Here is a 17,276-nt window from a genome sequence, read left to right on the forward strand (position 1 = left end):
CACGCAGACATGGGGAGAATGTGCAAACTCCAGTTGCCTCAGGCTGGAATTGAACCCGTGTTGTGAGACAGCAATGCTAACCATCGAGCCACCATGCCGCCTAAAGGATGGGGCTTGGGGATGATGGGGATACTGATGGAAACTTAAGAAAGTGAGAGACCTGGAGAGCGCGGACATGGAGATGTTTCTACTAATCAGAGGGACTGGGACTCTTCAGAACTGAGATGAGGAAGCATTTCTTCAGCCAGAGATTGGTTCATCTGTTGAATTGATTAGCCCACAGGGCTGTGGTGGCCAAGTCTTTGAATGTATTTAAAGCAGAGACAGATTGATTCTTGGTGAGTGAGGGGATCACAGGTTACAGGAAGAAAACAGATGAATGGAGTTGAGAAACATATCAGCCATGATCAAGTGGGGGAGCACATTCGATGGGCTGAACGGCCTAGTTCTGATCTTCTATCATGGTCTTACGGTGATCACCCTACCTTCCTCTCCCCCTTTCTTTTCTTTCTTTCCCCCATCCTTCTCTCCCTCATTCCCTTGGTTTTGATTTCCTTTGGTGTTTCCCATCTCTTCTCCAGAGATTCCCTTCCTTTTCCCTCGCTGTCACTTCGTCTTGGCCCTCTCGTGTTTCTCATTTCCCTTCACTGGGATCTCTTTTGCCCTGGTCTGTTTCTCAGCCCTCCTTGTCCTCTGTGTGTGTGTGTGTGTCCCTCGCTGCCCTTGTCCCTTCTCTCTGTCTCTCGTGTTTCTCTCGCTCTCTCTCTCTCTCTCCTTTCCGCGTTTCCCTTCCTCTCTCTCTCTCTCGTGTTTCTCTCCCTGTCGCCTGGCTGCGGAAATGACACAGAGTCACGTCACGGAGCAGACACCCGGAGTAACAAAAAAAAACACGGCTCCATTTTCCACAGACGGCCGGGGAGGGAGCGGAGAGAGTGGGTGCTGTGCTAAGGGAGCTCCGCCTAACTCAGCCGGAGCGGCCAGGTAAGACTGGGAGCAGCTCCCGCTGCGCTGTACAACACAAGGCAGCAGCTCAGAAAGTGGGGCTGTGCACACACACACACACACAGAGGGGGTGGTGGTAGGTGGAGGAGGGAAGGGGGTTGGGGGGGAGGATGTGACAGAGAGAGAGAGAAAAACACAGGGTCTAATCTGCAGTGATCTTTATCCCTGTGCAAGGACAAACACTGCCTGTCTGAGAGAAGGGTCATGGCGTTACTGTTCTACGTGTCCTGTAACCAAACCCAGGGGCTGAGCTTCTCTCTTCTCAACTGCTTAGCAATTGCACCCCCTTCTCTCTCAAGTTTGCAAGGAATTGTTGGTGATTCCGAAGCAACAGCCTTTTCAAGCTCAGGAGGCAATGAATTTTCAGGCAATAAGGAAGTGGGGTGTGTTTTTTTTTGTTTCACGCTGAGTTGTGTGTCTGGGTGTTTTTCCTTGCCGAGTGAAGACACAGCGCCCTCACAGGATCATCGCCCTCCCCCTCCCCGTGTTAGGCACATGGCAAACTCGCTCAACTGCAGTTCAGCTCAGGTTTACTGTCGTCAAATTGAACTCAACTTCGTGGGGTTATTCCACCCTTCCTGGTCACCAAATCTCTTGTTTCTGTACATTCCACTACTCGCATCAACTAGATAAGATCAGGACGCATCGCATCAAATGTCGTTTCATGTTTTTCAACGTCGAAATAAAGTTTCTCCGAATTATTAATGTTCCTGCTCAGATTGGATGCATCTGTGTCTTTTCACGTTTCTTAATGCAATTGTTTATTTTATTTTGGGGCAAGATTGACAATAAATTGTGGTATCCAACTACACTTGACCTCAGATTAAGCTGCATTAAATCGATTCAGATGCGAATTTGAATGCATAAAAGTGCATTTTCAAAAATGTATTGGAATAACTACAGTGTGAGCAGAGGCCAATTTGATAGCAGCAGCTATTCCCTGCATGTTTATAGTTTAATTTAGTTCACGTGGAGAAAATGGAATGAGTACATTTTGCAGCATAATGAAACAGTAGCTACATTTTTTTCTTTAAAAGTTAACATAACACTTTGTCTGGAAAACAAAAATGGAGCAATTTGTGACTCATTTCTTTCTCAGACATTTACAATTCACATTGGCAGATTAAAACCGTTTTGTATGAGATACTGAAAGAATGTGCTTAATGCTCAGGCAAAATTAGCTGTTGAATGAATTAGTCTCAGGAAGCTGATCAAATCCAAGATGTTTATGTTAGGGCAGAGTGACTGAATGTATAACTTTGTTAATGGTTAATGCAGATAACTTTTATTAGCTGTTAAATCACACACATTTGATTGGTGTGTCTTTAACTGTAGAGTTATTTATTCCAGGTAAAAAATGAACATTGCAGAGCAGAATGAGGAACCTGGAGCCAGACTACCTTTCATAGTTCGGAATCCTTCAGTCAATAAGAATGAAGAGTTAGAGAATGGAGCACACGGTAAATTCCTTCGTAAATTTTTTGGTGGAGAGGAGATCCTGATCTGATGGGAGTATTGCCACACACCGACATAAAGCACAGATTTGCAGACTGCTTCAGCAATACATGGGCAAGGACTGTGGGAGAAGTACTCACTTCCCTTTGTTCTTTTCTTTGTTAACTTCTGGTAACTTATGTCTACAGTCGTAGAGATGTACAGTATGGAAACAGACCCTTCAGTCCAACTCCTCCATGCTGACTAGATATCCCACCCTAATCCCATCCCATTTGCTAGCACTTGGCCCATATCCCTCTAAACCCTTCGTATTCATACACCCATCCAGATGCTTTTTAAATGTTGTAATTGTACTAGCCTCCACTACTTCCTGTTGCAGCTCATTCCATATGCACATCACCCTCTGCCTGAAAGTTGCCCCTTAGGTACCTGTTACATCTTTCCCCTCTCACCCTAAACCTATGCCCTCTAGTTCTGGACTCCCCCACCCAGAAAAAAGATTTAGTCTATTTATCCTATCCATGCCCCTCATGATTTCATAAACCTCTAAAAAGGTCACCCCTCAGTCTGCAACGCTCCAGGGAAAACAGCCCCAGCCTATTCAGCCTCTCTCAGTAGCTCAAATCCTCCAACCCTGGCAACCTCCTTGTAAATCTTTTCTGAACCCTTTCAAGTTTCACAACATTCTTCCAATAGGAAAGAGAACAGAGTTGCACTCAACATTCCAAAAGTGGCCTCACCAACGTCCTGTGCAGGTGCAGCATGACCTCTCCTATACTCAAAGCTCTGACCAATAAAGGAAAGCATACCAAACACCTTCTTCACTATCCTATCTACCTGTGACTCTCAAGGACCTATGAACCTGCACTCCAAGGTCTCTTTGTTCAGCAACACTCCCTAGAGTGTTAAGTGTATAAGTCCTACTAAGATTTGCTTTCCCAAAATGCAGCACCTCGCATTTATCTAAATTAAACTCCATCTGCCACTCCTCAGCCCATTGGCCCATCTGAACAAGATCCCATTGTTTTTTGGCACCCAGTGCCCACAAGATGTGCAAATGGTGTAGTATCACCATTTAACAGGAATGCAGCTTACAATTTAATTGGAATTGGTAGGCACCAAACCATAATGTTCTACAATGAGAATACTTAATATTACTGTAGAAAGAGAACTGCTGGAAAGAACAGTCATAATATGAATTTTACATTGTGTTTGAGATTGATTTAATTATGTAAGGAACTAGCATGTTAAATCTGAAGAAGAAAACAAATTGCATATGTATGAGAAGCAAATATTGGAGTTAAAATACTATATTTCTTAGTTGTATTTTAATGTATTGAACTACAAAATTATCTTGAGTGCATTTCATAAACTTATCTTCCTCTCTATTACTATAAATTTGTTTTACAAAGTCTACATGCAGATTAAAGTCCCTAACATAACTGTATTACTCAAGTTCATGCACTTCTGATTTCTTTGATTGCATTCTGTCATATATTACAGCTACTGTTGGGGATTTATAAACTGCCTCTGCCACAGGTTCCCACCCCTAGTCATTTCTTAGCTCTACTCCAACTGGTTTTACATCTGGATTTTATGAACTAGTGCATGAACTCTATGCCACTTTTATCCCATCCTTTATAATCTAGGCAACCCATCCTCATTTTCCATCTCTTCTAAAAGTGAAATATCTTGGAATACTTAGTTTCTAACCTTTGTCACTTTGCAACCACGTTTTCATATGGCTGTTAGATTAATATCATTTATTTCTCTGTTGTGCACTTTCAGATAGAATGCCTTCAATTTTAATATTTTACTTTTCCTGATGTCACCTTAGCTATTAATGTTGCATAATCTTTGTTAAGCTGTCTGTTCCCTGTTTGACTAATTAAACATATTTTTACCCTATACACTACTTTATCCTACAACCTTGACATTTCAGTTACTGCTTTTGAAATTACTTTTTACTTTCGGTCCTCATTTTCTGAATTCATGACATGTTACTATTGTTTTAGATCAAATTAAACAGGTTAATAACTGCTTCAAAATATTAAATAAGGAATGGTTTAATGTTTTAAACTTAACTTGGCAGTATTATCAGAAGTAACTCCAAGGCAATAGTAACAGGCTGAAAATGTGTTGCTGGTTAAAGCACAGCAGGTTAGGCAGCATCCAAGGAACAGGAAATTCGACGTTTCGGGCCAGAGCCCTTCATCAGGAATGAGGAGAATCCCGATGAAGGGCTCTGGCCCGAAACGTCGAATTTCCTGTTCCTTGGATGCTGCCTAACCTGCTGTGCTTTAACCAGCAACACATTTTCAGCTCTGATCTCCAGCATCTGCAGACCTCACTTTTTACTAATAGGTACAGGCTTACCATGTTGATGAACTACAGAGAAAGGTTAAACAAAAGTGTTAAACAGAGATTATTAACATGGCATGCATTGAAACGAATGGTTATTAGGGCAGTGAAGGAAGGATCTAAAGTTATATAAGCATACAAGAAAAGGAAATTGAATTAAAGTAGATAACATGTTTTCAGAGCTATTCATACATAGTCCATGAGCCAAATACTTTGTTCTCTGCTAGAATTTCCTTGACTATGAAAGAACATATCCTTGTTCTGCAAGTTTAATACATAATGGAATTTCGATAACGTGGATCTGATGTAACTTAGGCTTTAGCTACTCATAGGAATGCTGGGTAATTGTTTCCTCTGTTCCTGATTTGTAGCAAAATTGTGAATGTCATTTGGTCATGTAAGAGAAAAAGAGAGGTTTTGTCAAAACTTTTCATCTTGCCCTCATCAGGATGATTCACAATTCAGGGGGAAATCAGCATTCATACTGTACAAGAGGAGAGTGCTGATTGGTTAACAGGTGGACTCTGATTAGTAAAGGTGTTGCCATGGATAATGCACCAGTTAATGATAATTAACGGTCAACCGCTAAGCTTTAAAGTTTAAACCAGGCAAGTCGATTTTCACTGGTTGAGACGTCGAGATGCAAAATAAACCAGTGAATATTCTGTACAATTCTGCTGTTCCTCCTATTGGAAGAATGTTGTGAAACTTGAAAGGGTTCAGAAAAGATTTACAAGGATGTTGCTATGGTTGGGGGATTTGAGCTATAGGCAGAGGATGAGTAGGCTGGGGCTATTTTCCCAGAAGCATCAGAGGCTGAGGGGTGACCTTATAGAGGTTTATAAAACCATGAGGGGCATGGATAGGGTAAATAACAAGGTATTTTTCCCTGGGGTGAGGGAGTCCAGAGCTGACGGACATAGACTTAGGATGAGGGGGGGTAGAATTTAAAAGGAACAGAAGGAACCAGAGACTTTTTCCCCGGGGTGGAAATGTCTATTATGAGGAGGTGCAATTTGTAGTTGGAGGAAGGTTTAGGGGAGATGTCAGAGGTAGGTTCTTTAAACAGAGAGTGGTGGGTGTGTAGAATGCACTGCCAGTAGTGGTAGTAGAGTCAGATACATTAGGGACATTTAAACAACTCTTGGATATATAGTACAATGAAGGGTATGTAGGTTAGTCATGATCTTAGAGTAGGATAAAAGGCTGGCACAACATTGAGGGCCGAAGGGCCTGTACTGTTCTATATTCTATGATATCTCTTTGACATGGGCGAGTTGGGCCGAAGGGTCTGTTTCCGTGCTGAACATCTCTATGACAATGACTCTGTGAATGCTGTCATCTACTTTGCTGAGTCGAAATAGGCATAGTGTATGTAGATGTTCTTTCTGTCTGCAGAGAACAGGGCCCTGTGTGTTAATACATGCTGTACACACGAGTGTGTCACACTGCAAATCCCACTGACAATCCTTCTCTGACAACCAATTCACTTCATGTTTCAACTCTGCGGAATCCAAGCTTTCTCTTTTGTCTTTTTGGGGATATGGGGATCACTGCCAATGCCCGCATATAATGCTGCTTTCCATTTGCTCTTGTGAACCTCTTGATGAATCATCTTCTGAAACCGCTGTGATTGTTTTTCTCTACCTAAAACAAATATCCATTTTCTCAACGGGCAAGAGGTTGAAAGGTCATCGTGGTAGGCATGAAAGTAGAGTTAAGGTTATTGTCACATCAGCATTACCGAATAACCGAGTCCTGATTCGCATATTAGTGTACCTACTGGCCACCCTCTTGACTGACTGCTTCAATCTCTTCAGGATAACCTCTCCCCTTGGGAAAGGCAGTGGCATAGTGGTATTATCAATATTCACCAGTTTTCCAGAGATCCATGTAATGCTGTGGGGATCAGGTTCAAATCTCATTGTCTGCCTGATAACACTGTACCTCGGTACTTGTGACAATAATAAATCAAACAAACAAGTATCAGCCAATATCCTGCAGTCACATCACCCCAGTCCCCCCTGCTTTCACCCCACCCCCATTGCCTGGCCTCAGCCCTGAAGAAGGGCTTATGCCCGAAACGTCGAATTTCCTGTTCCTTGGATGCTGCCTGACCTGCTGCGCTTTTCCAGCAACACATTTTCAGCTCAGACTCAATGAGTCCCTGACATTTCCATCATCTCCTGGAACAAGCAGGTAGTACCATTCTGGCTCAGATCGGTCAACTATGCAGAGGTAGCAATAACGTTTGAAATCCTTTTTGCTCTGCTTGGCTTAGTGCCAGCTTGTGGATGGTTCAGCATTCAGCTGTCATATCTGTAACTAAGCATCTTAAAACCTGAAATTCTGGCCTCCATCACCTAAAAAAAGACGTACTACAGATTTGGCTGGGAGTGCGGCCGAGCGGTCTAAGGCGCTGGGTCTAAGTTCCAGTCTCGAAAGGGGCGTGGGTTCCAATCCCACCATTGCCATTGGTGCTGATCTACTCCACCACCACAGCTTTTTGTGGGCGGCACGGTGGCACAGTGGTTAGCACTGCTGCCTCACAGCGCCTGAGACCCAGGTTCAATTCCCGACTCAGGCGACAAACTGTGTGGAGTTTGCACGTTCTCCCCGTGTCTGCGTGGGTTTCCTCCGGGTGCTCCGGTTTCCTCCCACAGTCCAAAGATGTGTGGGTCAGGTGAATTGGCCATGCTAAATTGCCCGCAGTGTTAGGTAAGGGGTAAATGTAGGGGTATGGGTGGGTTGCGCTTCGGCGGGTCGGTGTGGACTTGTTGGGCCGAAGGGTCTGTTTCCACACTGTAAGTCTAATCTAATCTAATCTAATCTGCTTCCTGGAGTCCAAAATCAACTCTTAGGCTTGTGAGAAGCAGAATAGAAATAACCTTGCTTTCTACATATTGAATGATTGGGTTGAGATGCTGGAGAGGGATATTTCCCTCAGTGAATACATCATATAGATCTAGCTGCAATTTTGGAGATCCAATACATCAGGCTGTATTGATTGGAATCAGGGCAATTTTAAAAGAAACCAAAAGAGAAAATGCTGGAAAATCTCAACAGGTCTGGCAGCGACTGTAAGGAGAGAAAAGAGCTGACATTTCGAGTCTAACTGACCCTTTGTCAGATAGAGAAATAGAGTGGTGTTTATATGAGGCAGAGAGAAGGTGAGTCCAGAAGCAAAGGTAACAATAAGGAGGTGATAATGACAGTGCATTGGGAGATTATAAAGAGATTAGGAGCTGTGAAATATCTGAAGTTGTTGAATTCAGTGTTGAGACGGATAGGCTGTAACGTGCCTAGTCGGAAGATGAGATGCTGTTCCTCCAGTTTGCGTTGAGCTTCACTGGAACATTGCAGCAGGCCAAGGACAGACATGTGGGTAAGGGAGCAGGATTGTGTGTTGAAGTGGCAAGCCATAGGAAGTTCCGGGACCTGATTGCGTGCACACCGAAGGCGCTCAGCAAAGCGATCACCCAGTCAGCATTTTGTCTCTCCAATATAGAGGAGACCACATTGAGAGCAACGAATGCAATAGGCCAAATTGAAAGAGGTATAAGTGAAACGTTGCTTAATCTGAAATGAGTATTTGGGACCTTGGATGGTGAGCATGGAAAAGGTAAAAGGGCAGGTGTTGCACCTTCTGCGATTGCATGGGAAGGTGCCGTGTGTGATGGGAGAGGTGTTAGGGGTGATGGAGGAGTGGGCTAGGTTGTCCCAAAGGGAACGATCTCTGCGGAATGCAGACGGTGGGGGGGGAGGGAAGGGAAGATGTGTTTATTGGTGGCGTCGTGTTGGAGTTGGCGAAAATGGCAGAGGATTATTCTTTGCATGTGGAGTCTGTTGGGGTGAAAGGTGAGAACAAGAGGGACTCTATCCGTGTTCTGGGTGGGGAGGGAGGGGGTGAGGGTTGTGGCGCGGGAGATGGACCGCAGCTATCAAGAGCCCTGTCAACAACTGTAGGTGGGAAGCCACAGTTGGAGAAGACGGAGCACAAATTAAGATCACCACTTTGGAAAGTGGCCTCATCAGAACAAATGTGGCAGAGGCGAAGGCGCTCACTCTACACAATGTCATTATCACCTCTTTATTGCTACCTTTGCTTCTGGAGCCATGACTCACCTTCTCTCAGCCAAGTATAAATACCTCCCTATTTCTCCCCTTTGTTTAGCTTTGACAAAGGGTCTGTAGACTCGAAACGTCAGCTCTTTTCTCTCCTTACAGATGCTGCCAGACCTGCTGAGATTTTCCAGCATTTTCTCTTTTGGTTTCAGATTCCAGCATCCGCAATAATTTGCTTTTATCCAATTTTAAAAGAATTTGTTTGGTATCACTTCTTCTCCAGCTACTGTCTGAGATATATTGTTTGAAATACTCTAAGGATTTTGACCCACATGAATGTAGACCTCTTCACATTCACACAAATATGCCTCTGTCTTGGACATACCAAACTATATCCCTAGGTCAGTACTCCTTACCATTTATAAGTTTTAAGTTAATCGCCAAACTGAATTGGTGTAAACTTAATACATTTGAAATTAAAATTCGTGTTTTTCTATCAGTTTCATCTATTGGTAAATATCTAAGGCACTGTTCTGAGTATCGTTTTGATACTCTTTTGAGTATCATTCAGCTGTAACCCTGATGTCCAAGTCAACAACCGCTTTGTTCGTTGGAAAAGTGTAATACACAAAAACGCTTGAGTTCCAGATCAAGTATGGACTGTGCAATTATTTTTATTTTAGTCATTCGTGGGATATAGGTGTCACTGGCTGGGCCTTCAGTTATTATCCCTCCCTAGTTGCCCTTCAGAGAGTTGTGGTGAGTTGGCATGTTGAATCACTGCAGTTCACGTGTTAATCAATATGTCCACAATGCTATTATAATACAGTGGGTCAAAAACAAACTTGAAATCTTTGTTTTCCTCTCCCATTGCAGTGATAAAAGTCGATATTGACCGGGTCAAAGCAGAAATTAACACTGAAGATGATGATGTGGGCAGCTCCAACCCTGATCAAGCTGCAGAGCCTAACTGTGTGCAGGACACAGCAAAACGAAAACAGTTACAGAATGGTTCTAGTAAGATGACTCCAGAATATGAGAGTCCCATCATCCATAAAAGGAGGAGAGTTATCTGTGAGGTAAATATTGCTGCAGCATATTCTAACCGTACACAGTTCTTTTTGCCTTTCTTTGGAATAAAGCATGTTGCATTTCATTGATATCTATGTCATGTATTTTGAAGTGTTTTTACTTATAACCACTGGGGGAGGGTGCTAGACTTCAGCGTATTGATACACTTCAGTATGCTGTGGCAGGATTTCAGTTTGATTCCCCTTTTGACTAGGTTCTTGATCTCAATTGGTTGTTGCCATTTATTGGAGTAAAGTGTATTCCTTAAACAGGAGGAAGACCAATTTAGCTCTGATTTTCATGGGGCATTTACTAACTGGCTCAAAGTAGCAATAGTTGGACAAATTGCTTCCTTGGTGGATTTGCATATCATCGATGTATAATGCCAGAAGGTAGGGAGGGCCTGCTAAGTGGCAAATAATATTGCTGCAGCACAAATACTGGGCAATGACTAACTCCAACTACAGAGAGTCTAACCATCTCTTCTTGATTTTAAATAGAATTAACAGCACTGAATTCTCCTCCATTAACATCTAAGGCATCACCATTGATCAGAATTATAATTGGGCAAGCCTTCTATATAATGTAGCTACATAATTTGGTCAGGGGCTGGGAATCCTGCAGCAAACAATCCACATTCTCATTCCCCAGATCCTCCTTTCCACAGTGTGAGCATACAGATTAGGTGTAGGGCTGGGCACCTGACTCTTCCAGCCTGTTCTCCCATTCAGTAAGATCAAGGCTAATCTGATTATACCACCTTCTTGCTTCTGTCCAATAACCTTTAACCCCCTCGTTTATCTAGAATTCATCTACCTCTGACTTAAAAACAGCCAAAGATTATTGTGTTTTGAGGAAGTTTTTGAGAATAAGAATATCTCCTCTTTGCTTTATTTTTAAACAGTAACTCCTAGTTCCAGATTCTCCCAAAGGGGAAACACCATTTCTACATCCAGTCCATCAAGCCCCATCAGAATATTATACGTTTCAATCAAATTACCTCATTCTTTTCTAAAATCTGAAGGTTATCAAGCTTGGCCTTGTGAGACAACCCACCCAATCCAGTCGTTAGTCCAATAAGCCTTCTCTGAATTGATTCAGTACATTTACATCCTTCCTTTAATAAGGAGACCACCGCTGTACACAGTGCTGAAGATGTGTTGTTGGCAATACACTGTGTGGTTGAAGCATAGCCCCTGTACATTTATATTCAATTCACCTCACAATAAACAAGAACATTCATTTCTGATGATGGGCTTATGCCCGAAACGTCAACTGTCCTGCTCCTTGGATGCTGCTTGACCTGCTGTGTTTTTTTTCAGGACCACCCTTTTCAACTCTATGTAAATAATGTTTTTTAACTTTTCCTGCCAAAGTTGACAATTTCACATTTTCCAACATTATACTCCATTTGCCACATCTTTGCCTGCTCACTTAATATATCCATAACCCTTTGTATCCTTATTATATTCTCTTCACAACTTCCCTACCTATCTTTATCTCATCAGCACATTTAGCAACCAGATTTATGGGGTTTTATTGCAAATTATTCATGTAAATTGTATTTAGTCAAAGCTCCAGCATTGACCTCTGTGGTATATCACTCATTACATCCTGCCAGCCTGAAATTGCCCCACTTATACCAGCACTCTTGTTAGCTAGTCAATTTTTATCCATGCCAATATGTTGCCTTGGACAGCATGAACTTTTATGTTCCACAGTAGCCTTTAATGTGACACCTTATGAAATGTTTTCTGGAAATCATTGCACTGCAACCATTTGTACAGCTTTATTCACAACACCTGTTACTTCCACAATGAACTTCCATTTATTTGCTTCTAAGTGTCTTACTATAATACCTTTGATAATAGCTTCTTAATACATTCCCTTTAACAGGTGTTTAAGCAAATTGCACTTGTTTTCCAATTTTAATTGGATTCCAATTTCTCTGAATCCAAACAACAATTGGTACTACACTTTTTTGAATAACAGATGCGTTGCTATTTTCTGTTCTAATGGAACCTTCCCCAGATCTAGGGAACTTTAGAACATTAAAGCAATGCATCATCTATTTCACTGGGCACTTTTTCAAGAGCTTGGCATGAAGTCAGTCAGGACCAGAGACTTGTCAACCTGCCACTCCATTTTATTTGTTTTCCTGGTGATTGTAACTTTACTGAGTTTCTCCCTCACTTCAATTTTGTGTTTTATAGCTGGTTCTGAGATATTATTTCTGCATCAGTGGTTGAGGCAGTGAATGTTGAAGGGACTGTCTAGGATGTCAATCAAGAGGACTGCATTGTGCTTGATCTTGTTGAGTCTCCTTCAGTGTTGCTGAGGTTGCCCTCACCCAGGCAGCCAGACACTGTTCCATCACACCCGTGACTTGAGCCTTGTAGCCAGTGGATGGGTGAAGCAAGTCATTCGGCCCATCGAGCCCATGCCGACCTTCCGAAGAGCATCCCTCCCACACCCATTCCCCTGCCCTATCCTTGTAATTCTGCATTTCCCATGGATAATCCACCTTACCCGCACATCACTGTTCGCTATGGACAATTTAGCATGGCCAATCTTCCTAACCTGCACATCTTTGAACTGTGGGAGGAAACCGGAGGACCCAGAGAAAACCCACGCACACACAGGGAGAATGCGTAAACTCCACACAGAAAGTCGCCTGAGATTGGAATCGAACCCAGATCTCTGGCACTGTGAGGAAGGACAGGAAAAGCAGGTGCAAGGAAACCTCCACTCCAAGTTAGGATAGTTTTGGCAGCCATTTCCACCATGACTTGGAAATATATTACTATAGCTTTATCACTACTGGGCTAAAATTCTGCAATTGCCTCCGTGTGTACCTACAACATGGATTATTGTATGTGATTCAAGAAAGCAGCAAATGCAGGATTACAAGGATAGGGCAAGGGGATGGGTGTGGGAGGGATGCTCTTCAGAAGGTCGGCATGGGCTCGATGGGCCGAATGACTTGCTTCCACACTATAGGGGAATGCAGTAAGTTTGATACTTGCATACCTTGAACAAACAAAATTTTGTAATTTTATTAGAAATAAAAACTCAGTAAATTATATTTTTATTTTTGTTCTTATCAAGTTGATAACTTCCATTTCCTAAAATGAATCTCTTTCAGTTTTAGCCTTCATTGGTCAGGTACAGCACAGAGTTAAGTGTCTTCTAACCTGTCTCATCCTGAATAGAGTACGTGTTTGACAGTTATCTGAAAGAAGACTGAACAGACTACACAGTTCTTCTCCTCTTTGTGATTAGTATAGTTGGATTGTTATTCATTTAAATAGAAATTGGTCTGCATTGTGCTTTCTTCACAGACATAACATAAGCACGTATCATACTAATTTAGCAGTGTGCACGCTGCCTCCAATTTATTCAAATTGAATATCGCTTCAACAAAGTAAGTACAAAAATGTAGGGAAAAGTTTTTTTTAATTGATATGCATTACAGAAATGCAAAATCTACAGAGAGCAGATGCATTTATTCTCTTCTGGAACAGTTTTCGCTAAAAATGTTGCACTTTGTCTTTTAAGGACAGGTTTGCAAATCTAAACGGCACAGAGTCTTCAGTACCTTCCCAGAGAAACGCGGATGATGTGTGTAAAGTTGAGGAGGTCAGTACAGTTGTATTGATGGAAAGCAAAGATGCTCCTCAGGACAAGCCATCGTACAGGAAACCACTGTATAGCATCTCACACAAAATCTCCGATCGGCGAAATGTTCAGGCTGCGGACCAGCACACATCAGGTGAGACTTCAGAAAGAGGTTACCTCAACACTCTGTTACAACAGCGAAACCTCACCGACGCCTGCAAGAATTACTCTTCCGTCTCGCCAGCCCACGGGGCTGATGTTGATTCAACACTATACTCACTGATCCATAAAATGTTTTTCACCCTCAACACGTTGAACTCTACTATGACCCAACTGCACAGCAAGATTGACTTGCTGTCACTGGAGGTGAACAGAATTAAAAAGCACGTGAACCCCGGCGAATCGACGGTGGAGTTCCTGCCTCCTGCCGAGTACCAGCTCAACAACGCCGAACTCAAGCAGGTCCTGGACGAGAGCTCCTCTCCGGGAGACTTTGCCTGTCGATTGCTCGTGCAGCTTTTTCCAGAGCTCTTCACCGAAGATGAGGTCAGCAGGGGTTGTAATGCCTGTGGCGCCATGTCGGAGAAGAAGCTGGGCTCGCTCCATCTCCAGCTGATCAGGAACTACATTGAGGTCTGCTACCCGTCAGCCCGGAACGGTGATATCTGGCAGGCGGAGTGCTTGCCGCAGATCAGTGACTTTTTTAACCGGTTTTGGGCACAGAGAGAAATGGAGAGCAGTCAACAAAGCGCCAAGGTGATTGGCTTTTATGAATCAGACCGTGGTGGGGAACTGCCACAGCCTAACTGCTATGTCGAAGGCGGCCCACAGGATGAGCAGTTGTCATTCGATTCCTCCAGCAGTCTGAGCTCAGACTTGGTTTTGGAACCCCAAGAGATCAGCGAGTATTTGGACGAAGCCTCGTCCCCTGGAGAATTTGCCATTTTGCTGTCGCACAGACTGTTCCCAGAGCTCTTTGACGGAAGGTGCGTGGCCTCGCAGTCCAGCTGCTATGGCTCATCTGTGAAGCAGGTGCTGGATCCCCAGCGGCTGCAGGTTGTCCGGAGGTATGTCGAGATCTACTTCCCCGAGGTGCAAGAGGACAAGGTTTGGCTGCAACAGGTTGTCCACAAGATGGATGAAGAGCTCGCGAGTATGAATTCTGATGGGAACGAGTCTGACGTTTTCAGGAATGAGAGTCACCCTTCCCCGAATATCTCCACAATTGGGAGCAGTGACAGCTGTGACTTCGATAAATCCGTTCAGAAGTGCAAAAAGATCTGGCTAATGCCCGTTGATTTCAACAGCATCGTTGTACCCCTTCCAGACTTTGAGGTCCCCAACCGAGAATACATGCTCAGCAAGCAGCAGCTAAAAAACATATACGAGAGCAGCTTATCGATTGGAAACTTTGCCTCCCGGTTGTTGGTGAGGTTGTTCCCTGAGCTCTTCACACCAGAGAACTTGAGAAAGCAGTACAATTGCAGTGGCTCCCTTGGCAAAAAGCAGCTGGACCCAGTCCGTGTAAAGCTCATCAGGCATTACGTGCAGCTGATGTATCCCCGAGCCAAGTGTGACAAGGTGTGGAATCAAGAATTTGTCTCAAAGCTGGACGAGAGGTGCCGCCGCAGGGACACGGAGCAGCGGCGCGTTTATCAACAACAGAGAAAGAAGACCATCTTTGGAACCGAGAAGGAAGAGCCGACAACATCGGTGCAGCCAGAGCAAGTCAGGAAAGAGGCGGTACTGCTGGCCCCAGAGAGAACCGACCGATACCACAGAAACTTCTGTAAAGTGGCACTTGATGAGCTAACCATGCCCGCCCTTGATTTCCCAGTCCCAAGCAAGCATCTGCTTTCTGCTAAAGAATTAAAGGAAATCGTGCAGGACAGTCTGTCAATCGGGAACTTTGCTGCTCGACTTCTTGTTAAGATCTTCCCAGAGTTGTTTACACCAGAAAACCTCAGATTACAGTACAACCATTCGGGCGCGTGTAACAAGAAGCAGTTGGATCCACTCCGCCTGAAGCTCATACGCCATTATGTGGAAGCAGTTCATCCACGGGCCAGGAATGATCAAGTGTGGCATCTCGAGTGCATACCGAGCATTGATGAGAGGTGTAGGAGGCCTGATAGGAGGAAGTCCAAGGTGATGGCAAAATCCAAAGATAAAAAAAAATGAGAAGTCCTTTTAGCTATCGTTAGAAACATTCAGGTTTAAGCGGGTTCACTGCAAAGTCATGACAAATATGTGAAGCTTCTGACTGGCGTAGATAAGCTAAAAATATTTTTAAAACTTTAGGAAGAGTCAAAATAGCCAGTTCAGACACGAAACCCACACTCGGAATTATCACCTCCTATTTATTTTGTGTTTGATTCATCGTTTTTCGATCCATAGCCAAGAATAAATGAATGATTTGATCTGCACAAAAGCTTTATACTTTTGCTGTGACTGGAGAGGAAACTCTGAAATAAAACAAAGAAGAAAATCTGCCCTGCTACTCTTTGTTTCTGTCACAAAAGGGAAAGATTTAAGTGTTGCTGGAAAAAAAGACACAATGATTCAAAGTTTCCATCTTACATTCATCAGGAAAATTTGCAAAATCTAAAGTGAAATCAACTTTTTACATTTTATGAGAGCAGAGGGCTGTTTAGTTGTCAGTTAGACTCTTGTTTGTAGAGACATTACCATGGACAATGTTTCAGTTAGTGATAACTGACAGTTAACTTCAAAAATTAATTTAAATTTTAAACTAGGCACATTGATACTGATTGGTCAAGGCATTTCCCTGATAAGCTTAAATTGGTTGATTGTTTAATTCCTTGTGTACTCAGGATTAACAAATGTTGTCCAATCTTGGAATGAGCAGTCTAATTTTGCATACTGTCATGAACCACATTATTAATCTGTATGATAACAAAATGTCTTATTTGTTTAATGGCAGCAGTCTGTTAGTGGCAAATACTGCTCCTGTTTCTACTGCTCAAATCTTGAAGATATTTTACTCTTTCAGGGTAATCTGAAGTAGATTGAGTACTTCTAAGGTCCAATGGTGATGGCCTAAGTTGTTGACATTGAACTCCTGGAAAATAAAACTGCAGAAGTAGTTATGTAGAACAAAGAAATAGTGAAGGAACTGAATCACTTTTCACAGTGGAAGATGCCAGCAGCGTACCAGACCTTCAAGAGAGTCAGGGGCAGGGGTGAGTGTAGTGCCATCAGTAAGGAAACTATACTGGGGAAGCTGAAAGGATGGAAGGAGAATAAATCACCTGGAACAGATGGACCACACACCGGGGTTCTGAAGAAGAAAGCTGAGGAGAATGTAGAGGCATTCTTTCAGGAATCACTGGAGTCAGGGAAAGTCCCAGAGGACAGGAAAATGACTAATGTAACACCCCTGTTTAAAAAGGGAGGGAGCCAGAAGTTTGGGAGTTATAGGCAGGCTCGCCATTTTTGAGTCCATTATTGGGGATGAGATTGAAGAGTATTTGAAAGTGGATGGTAATTCAGGGTGGAGTCAATATGCCTTCTTCAAGGGGAGGTCATGCCTGACACATATAATAAATTCTTTGAGGAGATAACAAGCAAATTAGACAAAGGAGAGCCAGTGGACATGACTGATTTAGATTTCCAGAATGCATTTCATAAGGTCCCTCACAGGAGGCTGCTAAATAAGATGTTAGGGGCAAAAGTACTGACAT

General features: G+C 43.1%; 1 protein-coding gene across 3 annotated transcripts; it reads left to right on the forward strand.

Moving 5' to 3' along the window:
• The first annotated feature begins 799 nt into the window (after positions 1 to 799).
• On the forward strand, positions 800 to 16,119 carry bend3 (BEN domain containing 3). Of its 3 annotated transcripts, XM_060856535.1 has the most exons (4): positions 800 to 981; positions 2,353 to 2,462; positions 9,760 to 9,962; positions 13,513 to 16,119. In XM_060856535.1, exons 2-4 carry the CDS (start codon positions 2,360 to 2,362, stop codon positions 15,751 to 15,753), a joined length of 2,547 nt encoding a protein of 848 aa, XP_060712518.1. In that variant the 5' UTR covers positions 800 to 981; positions 2,353 to 2,359; the 3' UTR covers positions 15,754 to 16,119. The 3 variants fall into 3 exon arrangements, with proteins under 3 accessions (XP_060712518.1, XP_060712526.1, XP_060712533.1); XM_060856550.1 differs by lacking the exons at positions 800 to 981; positions 2,353 to 2,462 and adding an exon at positions 13,296 to 13,378 and having other exon boundaries at positions 9,891 to 9,962; XM_060856543.1 differs by lacking the exons at positions 800 to 981; positions 2,353 to 2,462 and having other exon boundaries at positions 9,817 to 9,962; positions 13,518 to 16,119.
• The last annotated feature ends 1,157 nt before the right edge of the window (positions 16,120 to 17,276 follow it).

The sequence above is a fragment of the Hemiscyllium ocellatum genome, chromosome 3 (genome assembly GCF_020745735.1).
Source record: "Hemiscyllium ocellatum isolate sHemOce1 chromosome 3, sHemOce1.pat.X.cur, whole genome shotgun sequence".
Lineage (NCBI taxonomy): Eukaryota > Metazoa > Chordata > Chondrichthyes > Orectolobiformes > Hemiscylliidae > Hemiscyllium > Hemiscyllium ocellatum.

Coding starts and splice junctions, on each gene's coding strand:
- bend3 (XM_060856535.1), top strand. CDS start 2,360: ATGAACATTGCAGAGCAGAATGAGGAACCTGGAGCCAGACTACCTTTC. Junction 2,463..9,759: donor GTTAGAGAATGGAGCACACG/GTAAATTCCTTC, acceptor CTCCCATTGCAG/TGATAAAAGTCGATATTGAC. Junction 9,963..13,512: donor GGAGGAGAGTTATCTGTGAG/GTAAATATTGCT, acceptor TTGTCTTTTAAG/GACAGGTTTGCAAATCTAAA.